At 40.2% G+C, this 19,969-nt stretch overlaps 1 protein-coding gene and 1 long non-coding RNA gene across 4 annotated transcripts; both read left to right on the top strand.

Moving 5' to 3' along the window:
- Positions 1 to 1,961: 1,961 nt before the first annotated feature.
- Positions 1,962 to 11,062, top strand: ube2ib (ubiquitin-conjugating enzyme E2Ib). 3 transcript variants are annotated; one of them, XM_064322380.1, is made up of 7 exons: positions 1,962 to 2,120; positions 4,188 to 4,255; positions 4,419 to 4,502; positions 5,316 to 5,388; positions 5,495 to 5,604; positions 9,733 to 9,812; positions 10,120 to 11,062. In XM_064322380.1, the coding sequence occupies exons 2-7, from the start codon at positions 4,190 to 4,192 to the stop codon at positions 10,181 to 10,183; spliced, it is 477 nt and encodes a 158-aa protein (XP_064178450.1). In that variant the 5' UTR covers positions 1,962 to 2,120; positions 4,188 to 4,189; the 3' UTR covers positions 10,184 to 11,062. The 3 variants fall into 3 exon arrangements, with proteins under 3 accessions (XP_064178450.1, XP_064178451.1, XP_064178452.1); XM_064322381.1 differs by having other exon boundaries at positions 1,988 to 2,121; positions 4,179 to 4,255; XM_064322382.1 differs by lacking the exon at positions 1,962 to 2,120 and adding an exon at positions 2,182 to 2,946.
- Positions 11,063 to 11,521: 459 nt separating this feature from the next.
- Positions 11,522 to 14,939, top strand: LOC135248124 (uncharacterized). The gene is made up of 2 exons (XR_010328367.1): positions 11,522 to 11,738; positions 14,340 to 14,939. It is a non-coding gene; the product is annotated as an uncharacterized LOC135248124 (long non-coding RNA).
- Positions 14,940 to 19,969: the final 5,030 nt, after the last annotated feature.

The raw sequence follows: 19,969 nt of genomic DNA, 5'->3' as shown, positions 1-19,969 counted from the left end.
GACGACACATTTACCAATGACTGTAGATGGCTGCTGACTAGAAAAGTTATTGGTGCAGCTGTTGTTCATGCATATGCAGCGAAAAGTAATGCTGAAGTAATGTGAAAGACTACAAATATTTTGGATTCAGCTGGTGTATTGGGCACCTTTAACCCCATTTACTATCAACATGCGTGGTTTGTCACTACAGATAGAGGTTTATCCTCATCGCTTGCATGATATCTCCCCCTAGCGTCTTCTATCTGAACGGCAACATACCAGCTCTAATGAAATAGAATAGTGTGGCAACATTTTTTTTTTTTTTTTTTTTGTGTGTAAATTATTCGCGTGTCAATCCCAGGTCGTCAGTACTTTAGTTCACGTTGTATAAATACCGGAGAAATAAATTGCGGGACCAAAAAATAATATAAATTACGTTACATTAAATATTCACAGTAGTAAAATCAAATATTCAAATATTGGTAGTTAATTAGACATTGAAATACATTGGCTACTTGTAAACAATGACATTTAATCTTCATTAAAGTGTCTTCATTAGTAAAGTTGTGTTTTTTGTTCGGCTATGACTTGTTTCTATTTTGCTCGCCAAAGAGCTGGAGGGAGAGACAGCACCTAAATCTTAGTACCACCTAATCCTACCCCAAATCTAACTTTGACCATTAAGAGGAAAACGCGATTAGGGCCAGTTTTTTCCCTTAAAAAATAGAAGCTTCTGTTAAACTGCCGAACCTGATAACAGGAGTCAATAAGCGCATGCGCACTTTGACCAGGTTTACTAGAATTGCGTCATTTGTGTTGCGGCCAGACGAAAAAAATGCGACTTAAGTAGGCTGTCTATTTTTTTTGTTTAATAGTGATGATTTCAGTTTTCTTTTATTTTCAAATATAACTAATGAACTTAGAAATGTTTCGAACAAATATGTGTAAATGTATAAGTCCTTAAGGGACGTTTAGAGCGATTTGAGGGGAGATATCAAGTATTACGAGATTCCAGATGGACCAGCACAAGGGGAACATGAACAGTTCAGTGGTCATATCCTAAAAAGGCGAAACGAGACGCTTAAATTCGAGCATTACGAACTGCTTGACTGGATAAATTATTTCCATCTTTAGCCACGCCTTGTTAGCAAAAAAGATAGAAGAGCAAAAAATTAGAAGGACCTGTACGGCCCGATCAAGGGATCATCTACAAAGTTGTAGTTTTTTTCCTCGGTGGCGTTGCTTTTAGAGTACGAATTGGCACTGGATTTTTTCCTTCGACTCAAGATCAAGTTACTTTTTTATTTTAAAAACCAGACAGACTACCTTATTACAGAGTGCATTTTTATACTATATTTAAGAACAGCCTAATTCCTTCTTATTATATTTTCAGTATTGCCACGTATATTTAAAGGTAGCAGTTAAGTAAACAATCCCCACTGCAGCATATTAGGCCTTTGATAAGGAGTAAACACATTGTTATCTAAAAATTAAAAGACAGTGCAACGCCATGCTCTAGACAGGCTAGATTGTAATATGTTTAATATGTCTGTCTATTAATATTTGAGAAAATTGGTAAATATATTATTTAATCGGCCGGCAGATACAGTTGGCTGTGGATCACGTTTTTTAAAAAAAATGTTTATCCATACTCCCTTAAATATACAACGCGGTCACTTTAAATGTACAGTTGTCTAAAGAAATGCCTGTAAGAACAAATAAAATTGATAAATTGGCACAAAAATGAGTCTATGGTCACTTTTAACATTGGCTGAACATATGATATACAAATGTATTTATTTTTATATTTTAAACGTGGATTGCAGCCTATGGTGCTTCTCAGTCTCACTTTATCTTTTTGTATTTATTCATCGTTTTAACAAGCACGCTGTCAACCTCTAATCAAGCGTATTGACAACAACCAGAAAAAGTTAACATGCATTCAAACTCAATAACAATGTAATTAGTGGCAATTGTTTTCAGGCGGTTGGGCAGTTATCAATCGGTCCTATTTAGCCTGGGTGAAAATCGGTGCTTTTCAGGAGGGAAACTTCGCAGGGTTTTTATCCCGAGTTTAAAATATAGTTTCCATTCAAAGCCGAAGGGCAAAGAAAATAATAGGTATTTTAATTATACATAAGGTAAGAATTTATACGCAAACCACTAGTTCGTGTTTCAGTAGGTTCCCATGAGTATATGGCCTCTGGCAGCTTGTGCTGTTTTTGTTTGGTTGCTGTGTGAATTAGCCTAATGTATGTCCTGCTTTTGAGAAGAGCCTAGCTAGTCCTTTGTCCTGCTTGGGTAACGTTATGTGGGTAAACAAATGGTCAACCTGATGATCCATTTAAAGCTATACCGCCAAAAGTTTCATAAATGTTCAAACTTGATTGGGAAATATTGTGTATTTGGTTGACGGGAAGTGCGATTTCACATGGTGCTTCGCTTCTGGACTAAAAATTTGCCTGCGGTAGAGCGAAATTGGCGCAAGACTGCCTCTGTGCTGCTAGTCAGTTTAACCTTAGTCTAAGACTGATTGAGTCTGTTTAACTTCCCATTTCGATTTGGGTCTTTTTAATATACTTTGGTAAACGCTATTGGCAACCAACGTAACTAAAATTGCGGTAATGTTCGCTAACAACTATGTTGGTGAACTTAATTTGTCGGGTAAGCCTGGCAGTTGAAACGATGTGAGGAACGTCAGTGGAATTGGTTCAGGGAAGGTCCTCGCGTAATTTTTTTTTCCTCGTCACGAACGACACCGTTTCTCCAAACCTCCAAATTTATATCTGAGTGGAGTTGGCTTGTCGCCTTTTTTAAAAATGTATCACTGCCGAACGGTTACAACCCAATCGCGTTTGCTACCAGGGATAATACTCAGCGCCCTTGAGCAAGCTGAGTAAATTTAAACTGTCGTTCGAGTAGGCTAGATCCTAGGGTGTCTGACAGCGCTCATTAAAGCTACATTTGGTACGTTTGAGTCACTTTTGAACTGCATGTTTTGATTTTTCTCAGGAGGTTGCTTTTGTACAGCACCCAATTTTTGCATGGCAATCTTGTTTCAGTTTCTCGCTCGATGGGTCAATGTTGTAACTCAGCGTTTCCCAACCGGTGTGCCGCGGCACTCGCGGTCAGGCGAGGTCAGGTGTGCAGTGCAAAAAATCTTTATGTTCAAATGAATTTAAAAATCTTAAATGAACAAATCCCATTCACAAAAGCCAAAGTAAATGTCATAAAAATGTATAGCTTAATTAAAACGCCAAAAGAACTGCGTGCGTATGTGGATGGGGGCTGCAGGGTGTTTATTTTTTTATGCTTTTGAGAGGTGTGCCATGAGATTCTGCAAATTTGAAAAGTGTGCTGCGGAAGGAAAAAGGTTGGGAAACGCCGTTGTAACTAATTCTATGTGTTCTGTGTTGAACACATGTCAGGGACCATGCCAAAGTAAAGACCTCATTTACTATAACTACCATAAGAGACCTGATTTCTTCAGTCTGCACTACTCATTTTTGCTACAGAAATGCTCATTTTATTTTTCCCTTCACTGGATGTGGTGCTTAACTTTATGACTTCTGATTTCATAACTGCAGGGTTTAAAAAAATAAAAAAAAAATTAAAAGATTCATAAGACTGTCTTCATACTAAGATAGTGTGCTACATTTATAAAAAAAATATAAAAGGGCAATATTTAACTTTCTAATGGTTGTCACTCCAGGAAAAGTAAAATTTCATACTGAAAATAAAGTTTTCACTGTTCTACTGAGAGGGTCATGTTTTACCGTGAGGACAATGTGAAGGTTAAATTGGGATTGGGATATAGTATTTTCAATAAAGGTGAGATCTGGGAAACCATTTACCTGTGTTTGTTATTCTAAGATATTTCTGGGTGTGGCGCACTTTTCTGTATGGGGTGTGGTTGCAGAGCCTGTGATTTGAGATCAGATGTCCGTGGAGTGTTTGTTGCTAGCTAGCAGCAAAGCGAAAAGACAAGCTGACTGGGCTCATTCTTTCTTCAACTTGTGACTAGTTCCTCACCAGCCTCGGCATTAAATATTACTCCTCTTTGAAGTGAAGTGGAATCTGCCTGTTATGCTTTAATTATGATTCAAAGTCTGAAAGCTTTTGCCTCTGTGTGCATGTCTTAAGGTTTGTTTATGTAGCCTAAACGTTTGACTGCATCTTGTATTCTTTTTCTACATGGGAACTGCAAGTCATGTCTGGTATAGCTTTAAGCCGACTTGCACAGGAACGAAAAGCCTGGCGAAAAGATCACCCATTTGTGAGTAATATTTGTTTTAAGGATGGTGTTCTGGTGGGTTCAACATGATTGCATGTAACCAATCATTTTGCACTAATTTGTGTTTAAGATTTCAAAAAGTCAGGTCCTCCAGCAATGGGTTTATATGCTGGTGGATCTAATGCAAGCTTGTTCCACTGTTCAGGGCTTTGTGGCAGTACCAACAAAAAATCCTGATGGAACGATGAACCTGATGAACTGGGAGTGTGCAATCCCTGGAAAGAAAGGGGTAAGTATCTGCTGTAGCTGGACTGGTATGCAATGCTCATGATTCATTACAGGAGGGTCTTATTGGAGGTGGTGTCTATTGGCTACAGGTGTCTGCCTAACCAGAGGAGCGCCTATTGTGTGAAGAGGTGATTAATGTGACTGGTGCCCTCCCTCCCTGGATAAACCAGTAGCAGGCCTGCTGCCCTAGTAGAGCCTAGTGGAGTGTACTTGGCACCATGTGGTTCATCACGACATCATCCAGTGCTATGACTGGACATGCTGCCCAAAAGTCCAGCAATACTGTCCGATGACCATGTAGAGTATATGATTGAAGTGTGATGTTCAATAGAACCTCTGATGCAAACCTCCATTATGGACTTTTATGGGGCCAACCGATCAGGGTAGGAACCCAGGAGCAGCACAGCTTCACCATTTTTGCAATGCATACTCTGTCATTGAGCATTAAGTGAAAATGAGTCACATTTTTCTTGTTTTTTTTATTTTGACATGGCACAGTTCGTCCATCAGCAGTTGTGGGCTGTAGGCCGGTTATGCTGTATGTTCTGCAAGCTGACATGGCGTGAACTTTCCTCCTTATGTTGGTGTTTATTGTTTTTTAACTTGACTATTTATAGCTGGAAAATGAGAGCCTCAAAAAATAAGGTTGACAATGATACAGTATCCATTCCAATAAATCTTATTTATAATTTTTCCTCCTTGTTCAAAGTTCAGAACATCTTCACCTTCTTCTGAATAAAGCCCACTCCTGAAGGGTTTGTATCTCTGAGTGAGATCTTTTGTTCTGTAGCTACCTGTTCTCTCTCCTCTGCAGACCCCCTGGGAGGGTGGCTTGTTTAAACTCCGGATGCTTTTCAAGGATGACTATCCTTCCTCTCCTCCGAAGTGTAAGGGTTTCCTTTCCTCCTTCTTTCCGAATTAATATTTTGTAATATCAAACGGTCTGTCCATAAGTTCTGAACCATAACCGGGTATTGCCCCTTTTTCTTTCAGGTAAATTTGAGCCTCCATTATTCCATCCTAACGTGTATCCGTCTGGTACAGTCTGCCTATCCATTTTAGAGGAGGACAAAGACTGGAGGCCAGCCATCACAATCAAGCAGGTAAGCTGGTGCAGGATGACCGTTGTTAAACTGTAGACTGGATTGACTTAGGCCACCTCAAGATTGTAGCCTGTCTGGTCTAGGATCTGACTTCTACTTCTGGACCAATTGATTTATGTTCATGGATGGAAATTTATGGATGGAGTCACACACAAAGTTCAGTTAAGATGTCTCCGCCATCCTGTGTACCTTAAAGGGGATCACATTTTTTTTTTTTTTTTTTTTTTTTTTTTTTAAGACAAGTCCACTGACCTACCCACCACAAATTGTGCGATTAAATTGCCTGGACTCCTCCCAACTCGAGTATGCGTTGCTCTCTCTCGGAAGTTAGCTTTGTTAGCCAAAAATTAATAAAACAAACTTAAACACTGTCATTTGCTTGCATAAATGCATGTTTTGTAATCAGAACATGACAATATAGCCAAAAAAAACCCTTAACTTTTATTAATAATTGTCGCATAGCTTCTCTTGCAGGGGGAGGGGGGAGAGAAGAGATGTATGAGATGTATAATGCCAGAAATGGGGAAGTATAAGTATATCACTGCCCCTAGTGAAACTAATCCCATCCAGACAGGGCTTTTGTTAAAAAGGTCCAGGAAACCTGAAACTGGATTCAAATTGTGGTTGTATTTCCCAGAAGTGAACATTGATTGTCTTATTTCTTTTGAAGTTTTAAAACTAAATTGTAATAAATACTGTTAGATTATTGTGACCTGTTTGGCAGATAAGAGTGCGTGTATCCTGCACTCATTAACATTCCTATCTGTAAGACATGTCCCGTATAAATCATTCCTCATCGCTAGCTAGGTTAGGGCAGTAACCTTGCTCTACCAGCCAAAACGAAAGAAAGCAATATAAGCTAGGCTTTTCCATTGTATAGTTAAACCTGAAGATCATTCAATGTGTAATAACATTGTGACACTGAGCTATTGTACACTAACATTAGATTATAGCAGTCTCAACTCTGGACACTACAGCCAAACAACGTCTTTGATTCTGCATGTCGGAGCTTGAAAGTTATTTTATCGTCGCTAGCTAACCGCTGGCATACTTGTTGATCCATGCCACTAGTTGCAGGCGAAAATGGGCACTGCAAATGCTAACTGTACAGAGTATTGTAATTGCAGTGCCTATGAGCTCTGGAAATGAAGCCCATTTCTTGTAGGTGTCTTTATTCTTTATTGGAAATAAAGCATATTGCTCTGTCTCCATCCAGATAATGGACATTTTCAACAGCTTTCATTACCTGCACAAAAGTGGCTAGAGCATCATTTACATATTACTTGTACAAAGGATTTAACTGGACCTATTCTTTTTGTCACATAACCAAAATGTGGTTCACCCCGCCCACTGAACCTGGGGTGAAAGCAAGCTCATTTTGGCACAGGCTTTTAGTTTCCCCCCCTTCCCCAAGCATCATTTTAAAATGACTTCTCTGCTGTTTTTGAATGCAAAAAAAAAGTATTAAAACAACACATCAGCAAAGAATTTGCAGATCTTCAGTTTCCTGGATTTCTAAATGCTGGTCAAGGTGATTCTCAGCCCCCTTTAAATCAATGAGCTTTGTTAGCGGTTAACAGACCGCTATGCATACTCAAAGCAAGAGGGCTGGAGCCTGACATCCCCAATTTATCACCATTTGTGGGGAGTTGCTCAGCGCACCTGGGTCCGCTATCCCTTTAAGCAATTCTTCTTGCACCCCCAACCCAAAAATGTACGGGGGGTAGAAAGACCGTAATGTGGTGCTTCAGGACTGCCATATACCAATAGTTTTTTCAGTGTGATCACATTTGCACACTGCATGGATTCAGGTGGGAACGACATGCCACTCAGTCCTGCTCAAAGCAGCTTGTGGGTACTGTTAGATCTGCTTGAGTGAGATCTAGTTCTCAATATTGCAACTGATTGAAGAGTGGGATGACTAGCTAGCCTTGTCATGTGAACTTGTTATTTAATAGATGGGAATAGATCGGAATAGATCTCTGACCCTGTACATAGACTACGGTTACATCTGGACATTCTATTTTTGAATGGAATTCTTGGTCGGAAAGAAATCCCTTCTTCAGTCGTGACAAACCCAAAACCTTGCATATTTGGAGTGCAAGGCTGTCTGCTTCCACTTAGATTTTTGGATTTAAGTTTGACGGTCAATATCTGTTTGTTATGCTTTCAAGGCAAGCTGGAAGCATGAGCTTATCCCATTGGTCAAATAGCAGGAACACAAGCTGTAAAATCAATACATGAGATCTCATTCTGCTTTACAGTGACTACTTGCTGTGACATTTCTCCAAATGCTCTGAAACATTTTTTTTCACAAGCGCTTTTCTTCAACTGCTTTTCATAATTGAAGTCTCCTCTGATTGGAGGTGCTGGAGATGCTACCAATGCAGTGTGGGCTGATTTGTGCTCTCACTTAAGTGTTCACGATCGTTTTCTATGCATGTGTTTGTGTCGCCCTTATCTTCCATTTCGGGAGACGCTTTCTTGCACACACTGCAAAATGTATTTGTATTGCTCAGGCTAAGCACACACTTGGGAAAATGAGCTTAATTACTATGCTCCCCAAAGCTGGAATAATCTTCAGAATGGGTTTCATCTGATTATGTTGATACCATTTTAATATCTAATTAATCATTTATAAACGTGTGAATATGCCAGGTCCACTGTGAAAAGATATCTCTCAATGGAGTTTTCCAGGCAAAGCAAATGATAAATGTAATTAGGACTAGGATCTTGGTGAAACTAAGTACGATGATCAGAAATGGGTGCTATTTCTGTTTTCTGGAGCTCATGTGCAGAGAGAATGTGAAATTGTGTGTCTGTTGTAATGGGAAGGCAGCTATTGAGGGAATGAATAACAAAGTGAAACCCAGCACTTGTGCGTTTTGGTAGGTTGCTGAGCCAAAGGGTGCATTTAGACAAACCCAGACAATTGCTACTTATGTGCAGAGTTGTAGTGCAGCAGAGCAGATCAGATGATTGTTCTAGCTACATATTGGCCACCTGCCTTTTGGTATATAAAAACCAGGACTGTCAGTTAAAATTGGGTTTGGGCTTTTTTCTTTATCCTCCCCCTCACCTTATTAGCTTCCTGTTTGTTCCTTTTATGAGGCTTAAATTTGAAGGAGCTGCTGGGTGGCGCATCCTGTTGAGGTTTTAGTGCAGGTCTACTCAACTGTAGGTCCTGCGTGCTGCAGTGTCTGCGGGTATTTGCTCCAGCTGTGCACTACTCCTCCTTATTTCACTATTGCGCTTCCTTCCTGAGGTAAAAATTGTGAAATAGGTTGGTCCAGTGCATAGTTGGAGAAGATGCCTACACACACTATGGCCTACAGGACCTGGAGTTCAGTAGCTCTGTTCTAGTGTATGGAGACTTGCAATCTAGTATGAAATGTGGACTGTGCCAGAACCAGCTGTGGCCAGCAGCCCCTCAGAGGGATATGTGTTACCCAGTGAAGAGAGGGGGGGAGATGACTGCCCCTTTGGTTACTTCTGTCTCCTGTGTAGTACTATCCATCTCACTCCCTCTGTGCTGGATTAATTTTTCAGTCTGCTGGTGAAACTGCATCTGTCGAGTCTCTTTTTGCACTGAACTCCACCCATATTCCTTTTAATGAGCTGGGTGTTGATCTGCTCACACAACTTGTTGGTAATAAATGCATGAGGCTCAAGGCTATTCTAAAAAGGCCTTATTTAATGTGCCACTTAGCATCTGCAATTAGTTCAGTCTGCAGTTTGTCCATTATCAAGAAAGGTCAAGTTAATTAAAATGAATCCTCTTGGCTACCAAGTTTAAAAATAAATAAAATATATATATATTCCCATCCCTCTCTTTGTTGAACTGCGGTGTTTGGGTTCAGTGTGCTTCCGTTGAGGCAGCAGGGTGAATTAAGAATGTTGTTTAGGCACAGGCAGCATGATAATATTGAAATGTGTGTATTTAGCCAATGTATCCACCAAGCTCCAGCACCTAAAGGGTAACATCAGTGTTGAGTGGCGCTCTTGAGGCTGCTGGCTGCTGTGCTTTGCTTACTTTGTCTGGCCTTCCGAGCACTCTTCCCATCATGCTGGATATAAAGGTATGAGTAGGACTGCTTTTTATGTCCTCCCCCCCGCTTCCAATTTCAGATCTTGTTAGGAATCCAAGAACTTCTGAATGAACCAAATATCCAGGATCCTGCCCAAGCAGAGGCATATACAATTTACTGGTGAGTCTCTGTCAGGGTACATGTGGTAATGTGGATATTGAGTGCATGACTGGACAGCAGGCACTCTGCTTACAGTTTCTTGAGGCATTCTAAAGTATGATGGGTAAATGTATTGCTGCAAGTAATGGATTCTGTGTGGCAGTGGTGAAAGCCTGCATCTTTGTTTTTACATGGGTGCTCAGTAGATGGCAGTAAAGTAACATAACAATCCATATTGGGCTATTGCATGAATTTTCAATGAATAAATAAATAATACAAATTTTCCCCTTAAACTCCATTAACTGCGCATTCTTTTTTCCATTTTCAGCCAAAACAGAGTAGAATATGAAAAAAGAGTTCGAGCACAAGCCAAAAAATTTTCCCCGTCATAAACATCAAGACTTATCCTCTTAATGAAGGTGGTTTGGCCAGGATTATTTTCTGTACTTTTTTTTGTTTGTTTTTTTCCCCCCATAACGATGTGCTCACAATTCGATTCACTGCAGACTTATTTAAAGAAAAAAATTTAAAGGAGAAAAAAAAAAGAAATTTATCTATATACATGCATATATTTTGGTGCCATGTAGTGTCCTTTGCCACTTGTCCTATATCAATGTTTCCTCTTGACTTTCTCATCCCCATCGACTGCATTACGGGTCTGGAGCCTCAGTGTTTGCCACTTGAGCAGGCCTAGTGTTCCTACAGGAGCTCTGAGCATGGAAAGTCTGAAATGCAATGAGTATGGGATGAGGAAGGGGTTTGAGTTGCTTCATTGGAGCCTTTTGACATTGTACAATGCAGGGCTACAGCTATCCAAACTGTTAACTGTCATTCTGCTTCAACTGGAGAAATTTTGTTCTACAGACACACCATGGGTTGGCTTGTATTTTCAGTTACTAGTTTTCTGTTGCGATTCTGGCTCCGTTTTTCTTTCACGAAGGGTGCATTTACTCCCTCAGTCTTTGTATTTTCCATGGTTTTAATGATGTAAAACTTGCTGTTTCTTTAATGTCAGTATTTCAACTGCTGTAAAATGAAACTTTTATACTTTCTATGATTATACTAGTCTAGATTACTTTCCATCTCTGATGCATTGTACTTGGCATGTTGTAAAATATGATGGCTTATCGCTGCCTTTGGCCATTGAGTACTTTCCTATAAGAAGGAAAAATAGCCACAGTGAATCAAAGGCAGATCTGCTTATTTCTGCATCAGATATTTATATGGTGTTTTGTTCATGTGTTTAGAGTAAATAAAACTGTTTATACTAAGCCAGCGTTTTTTCATTGGTGCAAATTTAGAAATGACCGTATTGTTTCAGTGCCTTTTCAGCTATTCCATGAATTAGTAAAGCATATTGTGCAATTAATTAATAATAAATATTAAAATAAATAAAAAATAGAATAAAAAAAAAAAAATTGTTTTACAGGTCAGTAAATTATTTAATTTAATATTTTCCCTAGTCTGATTTTGTAACGTATGCAGTTCAGAGTCGCCGTCTGCAGTGAACTGGATTCTGTGGTCTGGGGTTACGCCTCAATCCTGCGCCACACTAAAGATGGACGGTAAGGTCTTTGCATGTTTAGAAAAGGTTTCCACAAGTGCTCATCAGATGTAGGTGAGGATTATGGGTTTTTCTTTTTCTTTATTCCAGTGTAATTTACCATGCCATATTTGTAGCTTTTTGACCAATGGGAATGTCCCCTCAAATTCTATGGCTAACTTTTTAAAAATTTTTATTATTATTTTTAACATGTTTTGAAATTTTGCTGCTCGCAAATAGGTGCACTGTAACTATAGTTCAGCCTGTCTCTGAAGCAGGGTTCTTTCCCCCTTGGTATCAGGGTGATGAAGCCCCCCAGAGAGTCTGCATTGAGAGAGTCTAAGTGGAGTGCAGCAGCAGAAGCCGCTCCCCACGCCAGATGACTCGTCTGAGTCCTCGGCTAGGTGATTCATTCTTGCGTGCTCGCGTGGGGGGAAAAAGTTTAACAGGTAGAAGTTCCTGCTTTTGTGATGTCTGGCTGCTACCAATACTCTCGCAAGGACACCCCACGAAGAACTTCCAATAAAACAATTCCTCAAATGGATACCACCGTAGGAGGGGGAAACTCAATCAGTAATGCGCTTTCATAAGCTCTGAGTGCTTGGATGACTGAAGAGGGAAGACGATTAGGCTGTATTGATTTTGCATCTCTCCAGGTGTCCCATACATGCTGAAAAATGTCCTGCGTGTATCTTTTTGATTTCCCCCCCAAAACAGAGTTAAGTCTTCCTGGTGTTTTGAGGACTCCAGGTGATTGCACTTCTTCCATTTAATGTTCTTAGCCTTTTTTCCCTCTGAAAGGTCCTCTTCTGCCATGTTTGCTCTGCCATGGATTGTGCTTCTCTTCAGCTTGTGTGAGTTTCGCCCTGCCTCTGCTGCCAGATGGATGAATGTACAAAAAATAATAATTTATTATAAAGGAGAGCAGTTCGCCCTACTTCTGTATTTTGCTTTAGTGCACCCACACGTCTTGCTGTGTTCAATTTGAGACACACACACACACACACCACCCAACCCCCCCCCCAAAAGCTTCTGAATTCTTTCCATCTTTCATCTTTGTCACCCACAATGTGTCTTTACTTCTTTACTTTTAGCCTGTATTTTTACTGGCTGTTTATGCTTGGGACATCTACAGACTGAGTCATATGCTGCTGTTTAAGTGAGCCTTGCTCGAGTCACTTAATCCTGTATGTGGCTAGGAGCATGAGAGCACTGCTAATTTAGGCGCTAATCTGGTAGTTCAAAGTTGTACTTCTCAGGTCTCCTTTTTAGAGTTTAGAAATGAGGAGTTGCAAGCTGCCATCGCATGTACATGTCATGATGAGAGCAAATTAGAACATGTTTTATTAATGCAGTAAAGTAGAACTGTCCAATTATTCAAGTTGGTCAGACCGTCTAGAAGAAGAATGATACCTCGTATGAGCTTTGCTGCCTTAGGATTTCAGCCTCAATAAGCCAGCCAGGACGCCCACAGCCACAGGTAGGGATCCTGGTAAATCACGAGGCTCATCTGCTCAGTCACTCTTAATACTGAGACTTGGATGCAAGTACAAAGATTTTTTTACCAAGCTTTGTCTGAAAGCCAACCCCACGGTTCTGTCAGAGCCTCTGAACAATTCCACAATGAACTAATGACCTTACAACATCAGACCTGATGGAAAAACAGCAGGACTTCAATCGTAGTTGAGCCTTTTAAATTCAATCAAAAAAATGGATTGGATGTGTAGCGTGTTCTGCCGTTGTCAAAAGGCTATTTCTGAAATTTAAGTTTGAGATGGCTGTTCTGCTGTCTGTATGAGAATGTGAACTACAATCCACCACACGGCATACACTACATACCTGTACATTCGGTTCTCCATGTAGAATGCTTTATTTATAAATGTGGAAAAAAATGATAAACCTCTCCCTGTTGCTAATGGATTGGTAATTACTGACAGCCTCCTCCACTTAAATGATGCCACTTATGTAACTGCTTTGGGGCTACTGGATTAGTCATGCTATTAAGGCACAGATCAAGTGGGTGCATGCACCCCGGGGTCTTTTGTTGGCTAATAATTGCCATGGCTTTCAATGTGGATACCACATGATCTTCCTTGAATCTGCATTCAATGGTCAGTTCACATTTTCCAGAGAGAGTATCCCCTCTACTGGAGTGTTGGGGACCATGTCTTTAAAAAAAAAAAAAAAAGTTGTTCCCATGCCCAACCTCCATACCTTCAGTGAAACGCAAGGGTTTCAGTGAATGAATGGAAGCGATTGATCATGTTGGGTTTTATAAGGATTTTAGGTTGTGTGTGGAATAATATCTAAGTACCTCCACAGGTTGGTAGTCCATTGGCTGCTTATTCAATCAAATCAACTGTTTGTTTTGTACACTAAAAACAGTGCATTCCAATGCAATGAAAAAGCAGTGCTCGAGCTAGTCACTGGAAAAACAATCAACCCATATATGTATACACACACACACACTGTCACTGCACAAATGTGAGTACAGTGGTGCAAAGTGAGTGAGGTATATATTACCAAATACATTTGAATGAAACTTATTAGTCCATGAAATAGTAAAAGGCAAATGTGCCAGCTTTGAGTTATGTTTCTTAAACTCCATTAATGCCATTCTGAGAAACTTCAGGGCTCTGAAATGATTGCGTGTGGCTGTTCGAGATCTTGACAGGGGAACCCTCGACGCCGAGGGCCCCTTTGATTGCTGACTGAAAGCAGCGGGTGGAACGCAACTAATTAACACACAATACAAATGACGGGGTTTTGCCATGCAAATGAACTCATTAGTCCCTTCACTCACCTCGTGTACGCTCAAGTTGTGCATCCTGTTTTGCATAGAGTATATCCTAAAAATATCACACCGGGCTGAAATGGCAGTTAATCATGTTTATTAGACTGCAGGGGTCTGTGAGGGTTGAATGATAATTTCAGCATCTTGTTTATTTCTCCAGGAATGTCACCCTTGTTTTTCTGTTATGATTTCTGTCCTTTTCCCCCAACAGGAAAACAGGAACCAAAGCCAAATATGAGAAATGCGAACAATCCTACCCTCTACTCTCAATCCACAGACCAGTGCAGTTTGTCAGACCATAATCTCCCCTGTCTCGAGTGTTAGGCACCAGCTGTGATGACACTGGGCAATCAAGACTCTCTCTGTGTTGTACTGATGAGCGCATCTGCCAGTTCCAATGAGTCTTTAATGTCCATCTTCCTGCTGTTGTTTGGAGATTATGCAGTATTGATAAATGTATTCAAATATTAATGCAAATCTGGTCTGGTAAGACTGACTTTATTACACCTTATTTTCTAATAGCTTGTTTACAGTTTATCCCTAATGTAGCTTTGAGGTTATTTGATTTTTTTAGATGGTGATTCTTTGTACATTATAGTTTGAACATGACAATAATGTCCATATACCATGTCCAAAGTTTCCAGATTGGAGCCCAAACAAGTATTGATGGGAGCATTTAGCACATCCATCAACAAGATACAAGTTCATTGGCTTTCTCCTGGAAGACTGGTTTTTGTGTTCTTCCCAACCATAACATCTCTCAATCTGTTATTGACTAACTTACATTTAATAAATTTAAAGAAGTCTGGTGTTTTGGGAATCATATGACTTGGCATGCCTGGTAAACCACAGCGATCCTTTTCTGTGGTGCAATTTTATTGCAGAATTGAGGCCTGAGATCCATCTCAGCGGACATGTGGTTAGTAAGCAGTAAAGACAACAAAAAGCAAAATGGATGCTTGATGGGCTGAACACCTTTTTGAAGACATGGGAGAAAAAGTTTGAAATAACCATTCAGTAGAGCTGCATGTCTCCAATTGGGCACCGTTTAATCACTCTGGCATGAGAACGAGCGGCCTTTTGTTCGATAAACAAATAGTTTAATGTAACTTCACACGTGCACGTTATTTGTGATTAACGGTGAACTCCCTTAATGTAGCTCCTTATCTGTGTGTGAAAAGCGGCATGTCTACATGCATGTATTGCATTTTAAATGCACTTCTGGTGTCATCGATCGCATCGCTGCCGGTTGGTGGAGACTGGAGGGGATGTGAGCGCTGAGGTGTTTCTTATACACCGTGCCTCGCCGAGGCAGCCGCACTCACATAGCCCCACGGAGGGCCAGGGACAAGGGCAGCTCTCTGGGGCTGCGCGGCCTATCGATCCAGCCATCCTGCCAGTCGGGCCCCTGCTGCTCCCCTCTCTCTCTCCTGCAGCATTCCCAGACGTCGCCATTGAGCCCAATCAATGAGTGCAATGAGAGCTGGATCTGCCGATGAGTTCCTCCAGTCTGCCGTCTATTGTCCTGTCTTCATGTAGTGAATGTGGGCCAAATGCTACTTTAAAAAGGCAGGAAATTGAACTATAAAAAGTTAGGCCCTGGTGAGCATATGGAATCATAGATAATCAACGTGGTGACCAGCAGACCAGAAAATAAGCAAGATTTTTTAAAAAGAAACAAAAAACCAGCATAGCTCTGCAGTGAGGATGATGGAGAGAAAACAGACTGGAAGATTTTCAAAGAGAAGTGCTTCTGTGGGAAATACCAGGAGGCTTGAACAAATATAGAGCATTTTTTCCTTCCGTGAAAAAGTGGATGTGTTCTCGGTGATCCGTAGCAGATGATGCACAAATGTGTGTCTATGGAGCTACTGCAGAGAGATTTCCAGAAGCTCCACATGGAACTGTAATGCATAGAGATGCAAAGCATTCTGGTCCTGAACAGAATGTTTGATTAAACAAAATTTCAGTAATACATCAATGTAGGGTGTGCAGTGTTAGGGCAGAGGGCACTGTGTGTTTCAGGGAATGTGCAGTTACAGTATCTTTGTTCTAACTCCCCCAGTATGTCCTGACCTCGTGGGGTCATGATAGGGTTGTGAAATATCCTCACTTATGATATCATCTCCTCAACATTATTCAATTAGGCAGCATAACGTGTTGTGTTAAAAAGGTACATTTTGCTGAAGAATAACACAAGAAAGGGAGTAAGCTCGGAGTGATATTACATAGAGACATAATGTGAATGGCAAATTTGTAGAACGGGGAACATGGAATGGATTTAAGAGCCCAGCAACTCAAAGATCATTTCTACCCTTTCTTCTTCTGTAATTAAAGAAAGTTCTTCATGCAGTGTTCATTTTCTAAAGGTATCAAGGTTGTTTAAGAAGCTGAGCTTTTGGTCCTTTCAACCATCTTCAAAGCTCAAAAGCTGTTAGAGCACTCAGAATAAACTTTCATTGCAAATTTGTTTGCAGTCATTACTGGGATCAATTTGAAGACTTAGCCATTTCATGTTATATGCCATAACTCTGTACCACTAAATCTATGAAGCAAAGGAGAAAAATGTGGACAATGACAAGTATAGATTTAATTAAAATGATTTAATCACCTCTGAATAGTAATAGCTGTCATAATTAGTAGAAGCTCATTCAGAAAAAAATGATTCAAAAATGATTCATTTAATTTGAACCTTTCAGGTTTTTACTTGACACCATCCGTATCCTTTGTTTTCTTGTACACACAGCTCATTTTTTGTAAATCTAGCTCTGATTTGTGTGGGAGGAATAAAAACAGAAATATACATGCATCAGGAGAGCTTGTTGGGAGGCCTTTTCCAATCTGCACTCTGAAGATATCAACAACATGCGCTGAAGTTCACCTTCAGGCCCTTTCATTCTATTCAAACAAAGGGCGATTGTAATGACACTGAGTTTCCTACCCTCAGAAGATCAATGAAAGCAACCAGCTGGTGGGAGACAATAACAGGAATAAAGGATATAATTTTTGACAAAAAGTTTGATAGATGGCAGCCTCTGGCTTGTGTGGCTTGCAGTTCAGAGTTTATCTCCATTGTACTTTATGAGCTTTATGGTTGTTTGGTCCCCCCTTCATCATCTTCCTCATTCCTATATTTATGCAACATGGTGTAGGCCTACATCTTGGTGAAAAATGTTTTATATGGGTTTTTCTTTTTATTTTAATTAATGGATGATAAAATGTGAGTTCACTTTTGGCCAAGGCAGAAAACCTGTACCTCTTCATGTAACCTATTGGTCAGAAAAAGTACATTTGGCTCCTTCCTGCATCGTCGACAGTGCCTCCAATGTATGCCTTACTCTGATGCATTTGCCTGCCAAACTAGACTACATAGTAATCCAGGAGAGCAAGCCTCAGTTTTGGTTTAGGAATTTATCCTTGGTGACAACTTGGGGGCAATACAATACATGACAACCTGGGGCACTGATGCTGACTTAAACCTCCCCCACCACTGACAGAATAAAGCCCCAAAAAACTGTCTTTCCAGAAGCGTAAAATAACTTTTTCCTGAACATTCAACATTCAGCGATAACACATTTTGTGTCACTTGCTCTAATACTAAATTATTAATTTAAACAGAAGCCAAAGCTACAAAAGGTTTCATCAACTTTAGGAAATCACCTGTTTGAATATACATTAGAATTTTAATCTTTGGAATAAAGGAACAGTTAAAAAGTGGAAAGACACTCTGTCCTATCCCCTAGCAGATGCCTGGGGGGGGGGGTCATTTGTCTAATTTGTGTCAGCCTCACAACATGATGTCAAGTTAGAGAGTGGCACAGTATTATAAGTTATGACTAGGGACACCAGTTTATCTTGGGGGTGTGACCCAACATGACTTCAGTTTGTATTACCTATAATTCCCCATTCGGTCACTGTAGGCAGTCTATTGCCACAATTGCCTTACTAATTATACAGTTTAATGATCGATAGTGACCCTCGTAAAAGCAATTTGTTGTAATATTGAGTAATACACAGGGTGAGAGGAAGGAATATGACATGGTCAAAATGTCAAACACAAAAATCAGCTGGATGGAACAGCACACTCCTTGTATACTGCTCACTAATAAAGCTTCTTTATTTAGCACAGTTTGCAACAAATCCATGCAGGCACAAAAAACAACAGACTGCCATTTACAAATAAACATCAACGGAGGGTGATTCCTCTGTCAGTCAATAAAAAGCAGAACTGCAGAGATGTCAACGATGATATATGATGGACATTTCAGCGCACACCATTCTGCTTCAAAAAGTTGACAATCCTAAATGACCTGCATTATTTAAACAGATATGTATGAACTGGCAGGACCATTACCTGCCACAGGCTGCTGAACTCATATAAAGAAAAGATAACAGAGGTGGTCATGTCAGCTGACAGCATGTCTATGGTTACAGATGAGCAAACAGGCGTAGAACGTTCCCATCTGAGCCATTCAAAATGAGGTGGTGCAGTGGGTATTTTGCTGCATTGTACCATTCCCTGTTCAATTTCTACTCTAGATTTGTGGACCTGGAAATGGACATCACTTAAAACACTGCTGTGCTGGCTCAGCTTAACTGTTGTGTAACAAGAATTTAAGGGCACTGCTCATGCTAACTGCCAAACACGGCAGAAGCCTTGTTGAAATGATATGCTGGTTTGAGAGTAGAGAAAACACAATACATGAAATGTGCAAACAATTGAAAGATTAATAACTGACAGCAATATAAGGCTTATTTGAGGTTTATTTGAGCAAGCCTACAACTTTCTTGAGGCTATAAGGTTTTTTGAGGCCACGCAAGTCTACACACTTGACAAAACTCCATTTGGACTCGATTCTCGGATTTCATTAGAACTGATCTTGGCACTGGGGGATTTCTGAGACAGGTGAAAATATAGTTTCAAATATTCCACAGGAGGCAAAAAGGATACTTTCCCCTTCCTACCAACTCTGTCTCTTATTATGCATAGGTTTATGCTAAGCACTGCCAAATGACAGAGGAGACTGGTAAACAACTGTCCATAATCAAGTTACATCAAAGAAGTGTCTCATTTGAGTTCATGTTTTAGACTTCAATTTTGTAGAAACCTACACTGCTGCAAACTATTGTTATGATATGCTCAGGAAAAAAAATCTCTATCACCCAACAATGATAACAAAATGTCTGCCATGCCTGCATTTCTATGCACTGAAAGCAGCATGTGGCAGTGTGGGAAAATTACTGCCAGTCATTGTCTGTGCTTAATTGGTGGCAACTGATGTAGATTACTTGGGTGGGGCAATTTGATAGTTGACTGACAAGAAGGCTCCATTGACCTCTTACAAAGAGATAAATGAATTGCAGGGGAGAACACTGCCCTAAATAAACTGGTGTACCTACCCATGAAAGATTGAGTGGAAAAAAGTGTGTTCGTCTTCTGAAAGCTCACTTACTGAACTTTGGTCTCAGAACCCTCTGAGACACAACGCCTGCTGTCACTGGCACTGCTCAACATACAACCCTGACAGTTTCTCACAGACCGCATGAGTCATGGCACCATTTGAAGAACAAGCCCAAACTTGACATTGAGTTCATGCCAAAACAAGTCTTAAGTTTCACTATCTGAAAAATGTAAATTCTCCCTCTTGAGCATCTGAGGCTCGGTCTGAAAATGTTTTAAAATACCACAGGAAAGATATGTGGCAGTGATTTGTCTTGTTCTATTTTTTATTCATTTTTCCAAAGATCCATTATACCATTTTCCAAATGTTATAATGGATGCTCATTATAAAATAGGTTACCTGAATAAGATAAGATAAGATACTATATAATCAGCTACGT

This window comes from Anguilla rostrata, chromosome 2, assembly GCF_018555375.3.
Source record: "Anguilla rostrata isolate EN2019 chromosome 2, ASM1855537v3, whole genome shotgun sequence".
Lineage (NCBI taxonomy): Eukaryota > Metazoa > Chordata > Actinopteri > Anguilliformes > Anguillidae > Anguilla > Anguilla rostrata.
The sequence above is the reverse complement of the archived record's forward strand: the minus strand, read 5'-3'. Positions and strand labels throughout refer to the sequence as shown.

Bases quoted from the DNA above. Each gene is read 5' to 3' on its own strand.
- ube2ib (XM_064322380.1), top strand. From the start codon at position 4,190: ATGTCTGGTATAGCTTTAAGCCGACTTGCACAGGAACGAAAAGCCTGG. The intron at 5,389-5,494 runs GTAAGGGTTTCC...TTTTTCTTTCAG, and splicing joins TCCTTCCTCTCCTCCGAAGT to GTAAATTTGAGCCTCCATTA. The intron at 5,605-9,732 runs GTAAGCTGGTGC...TTCCAATTTCAG, and splicing joins CAGCCATCACAATCAAGCAG to ATCTTGTTAGGAATCCAAGA.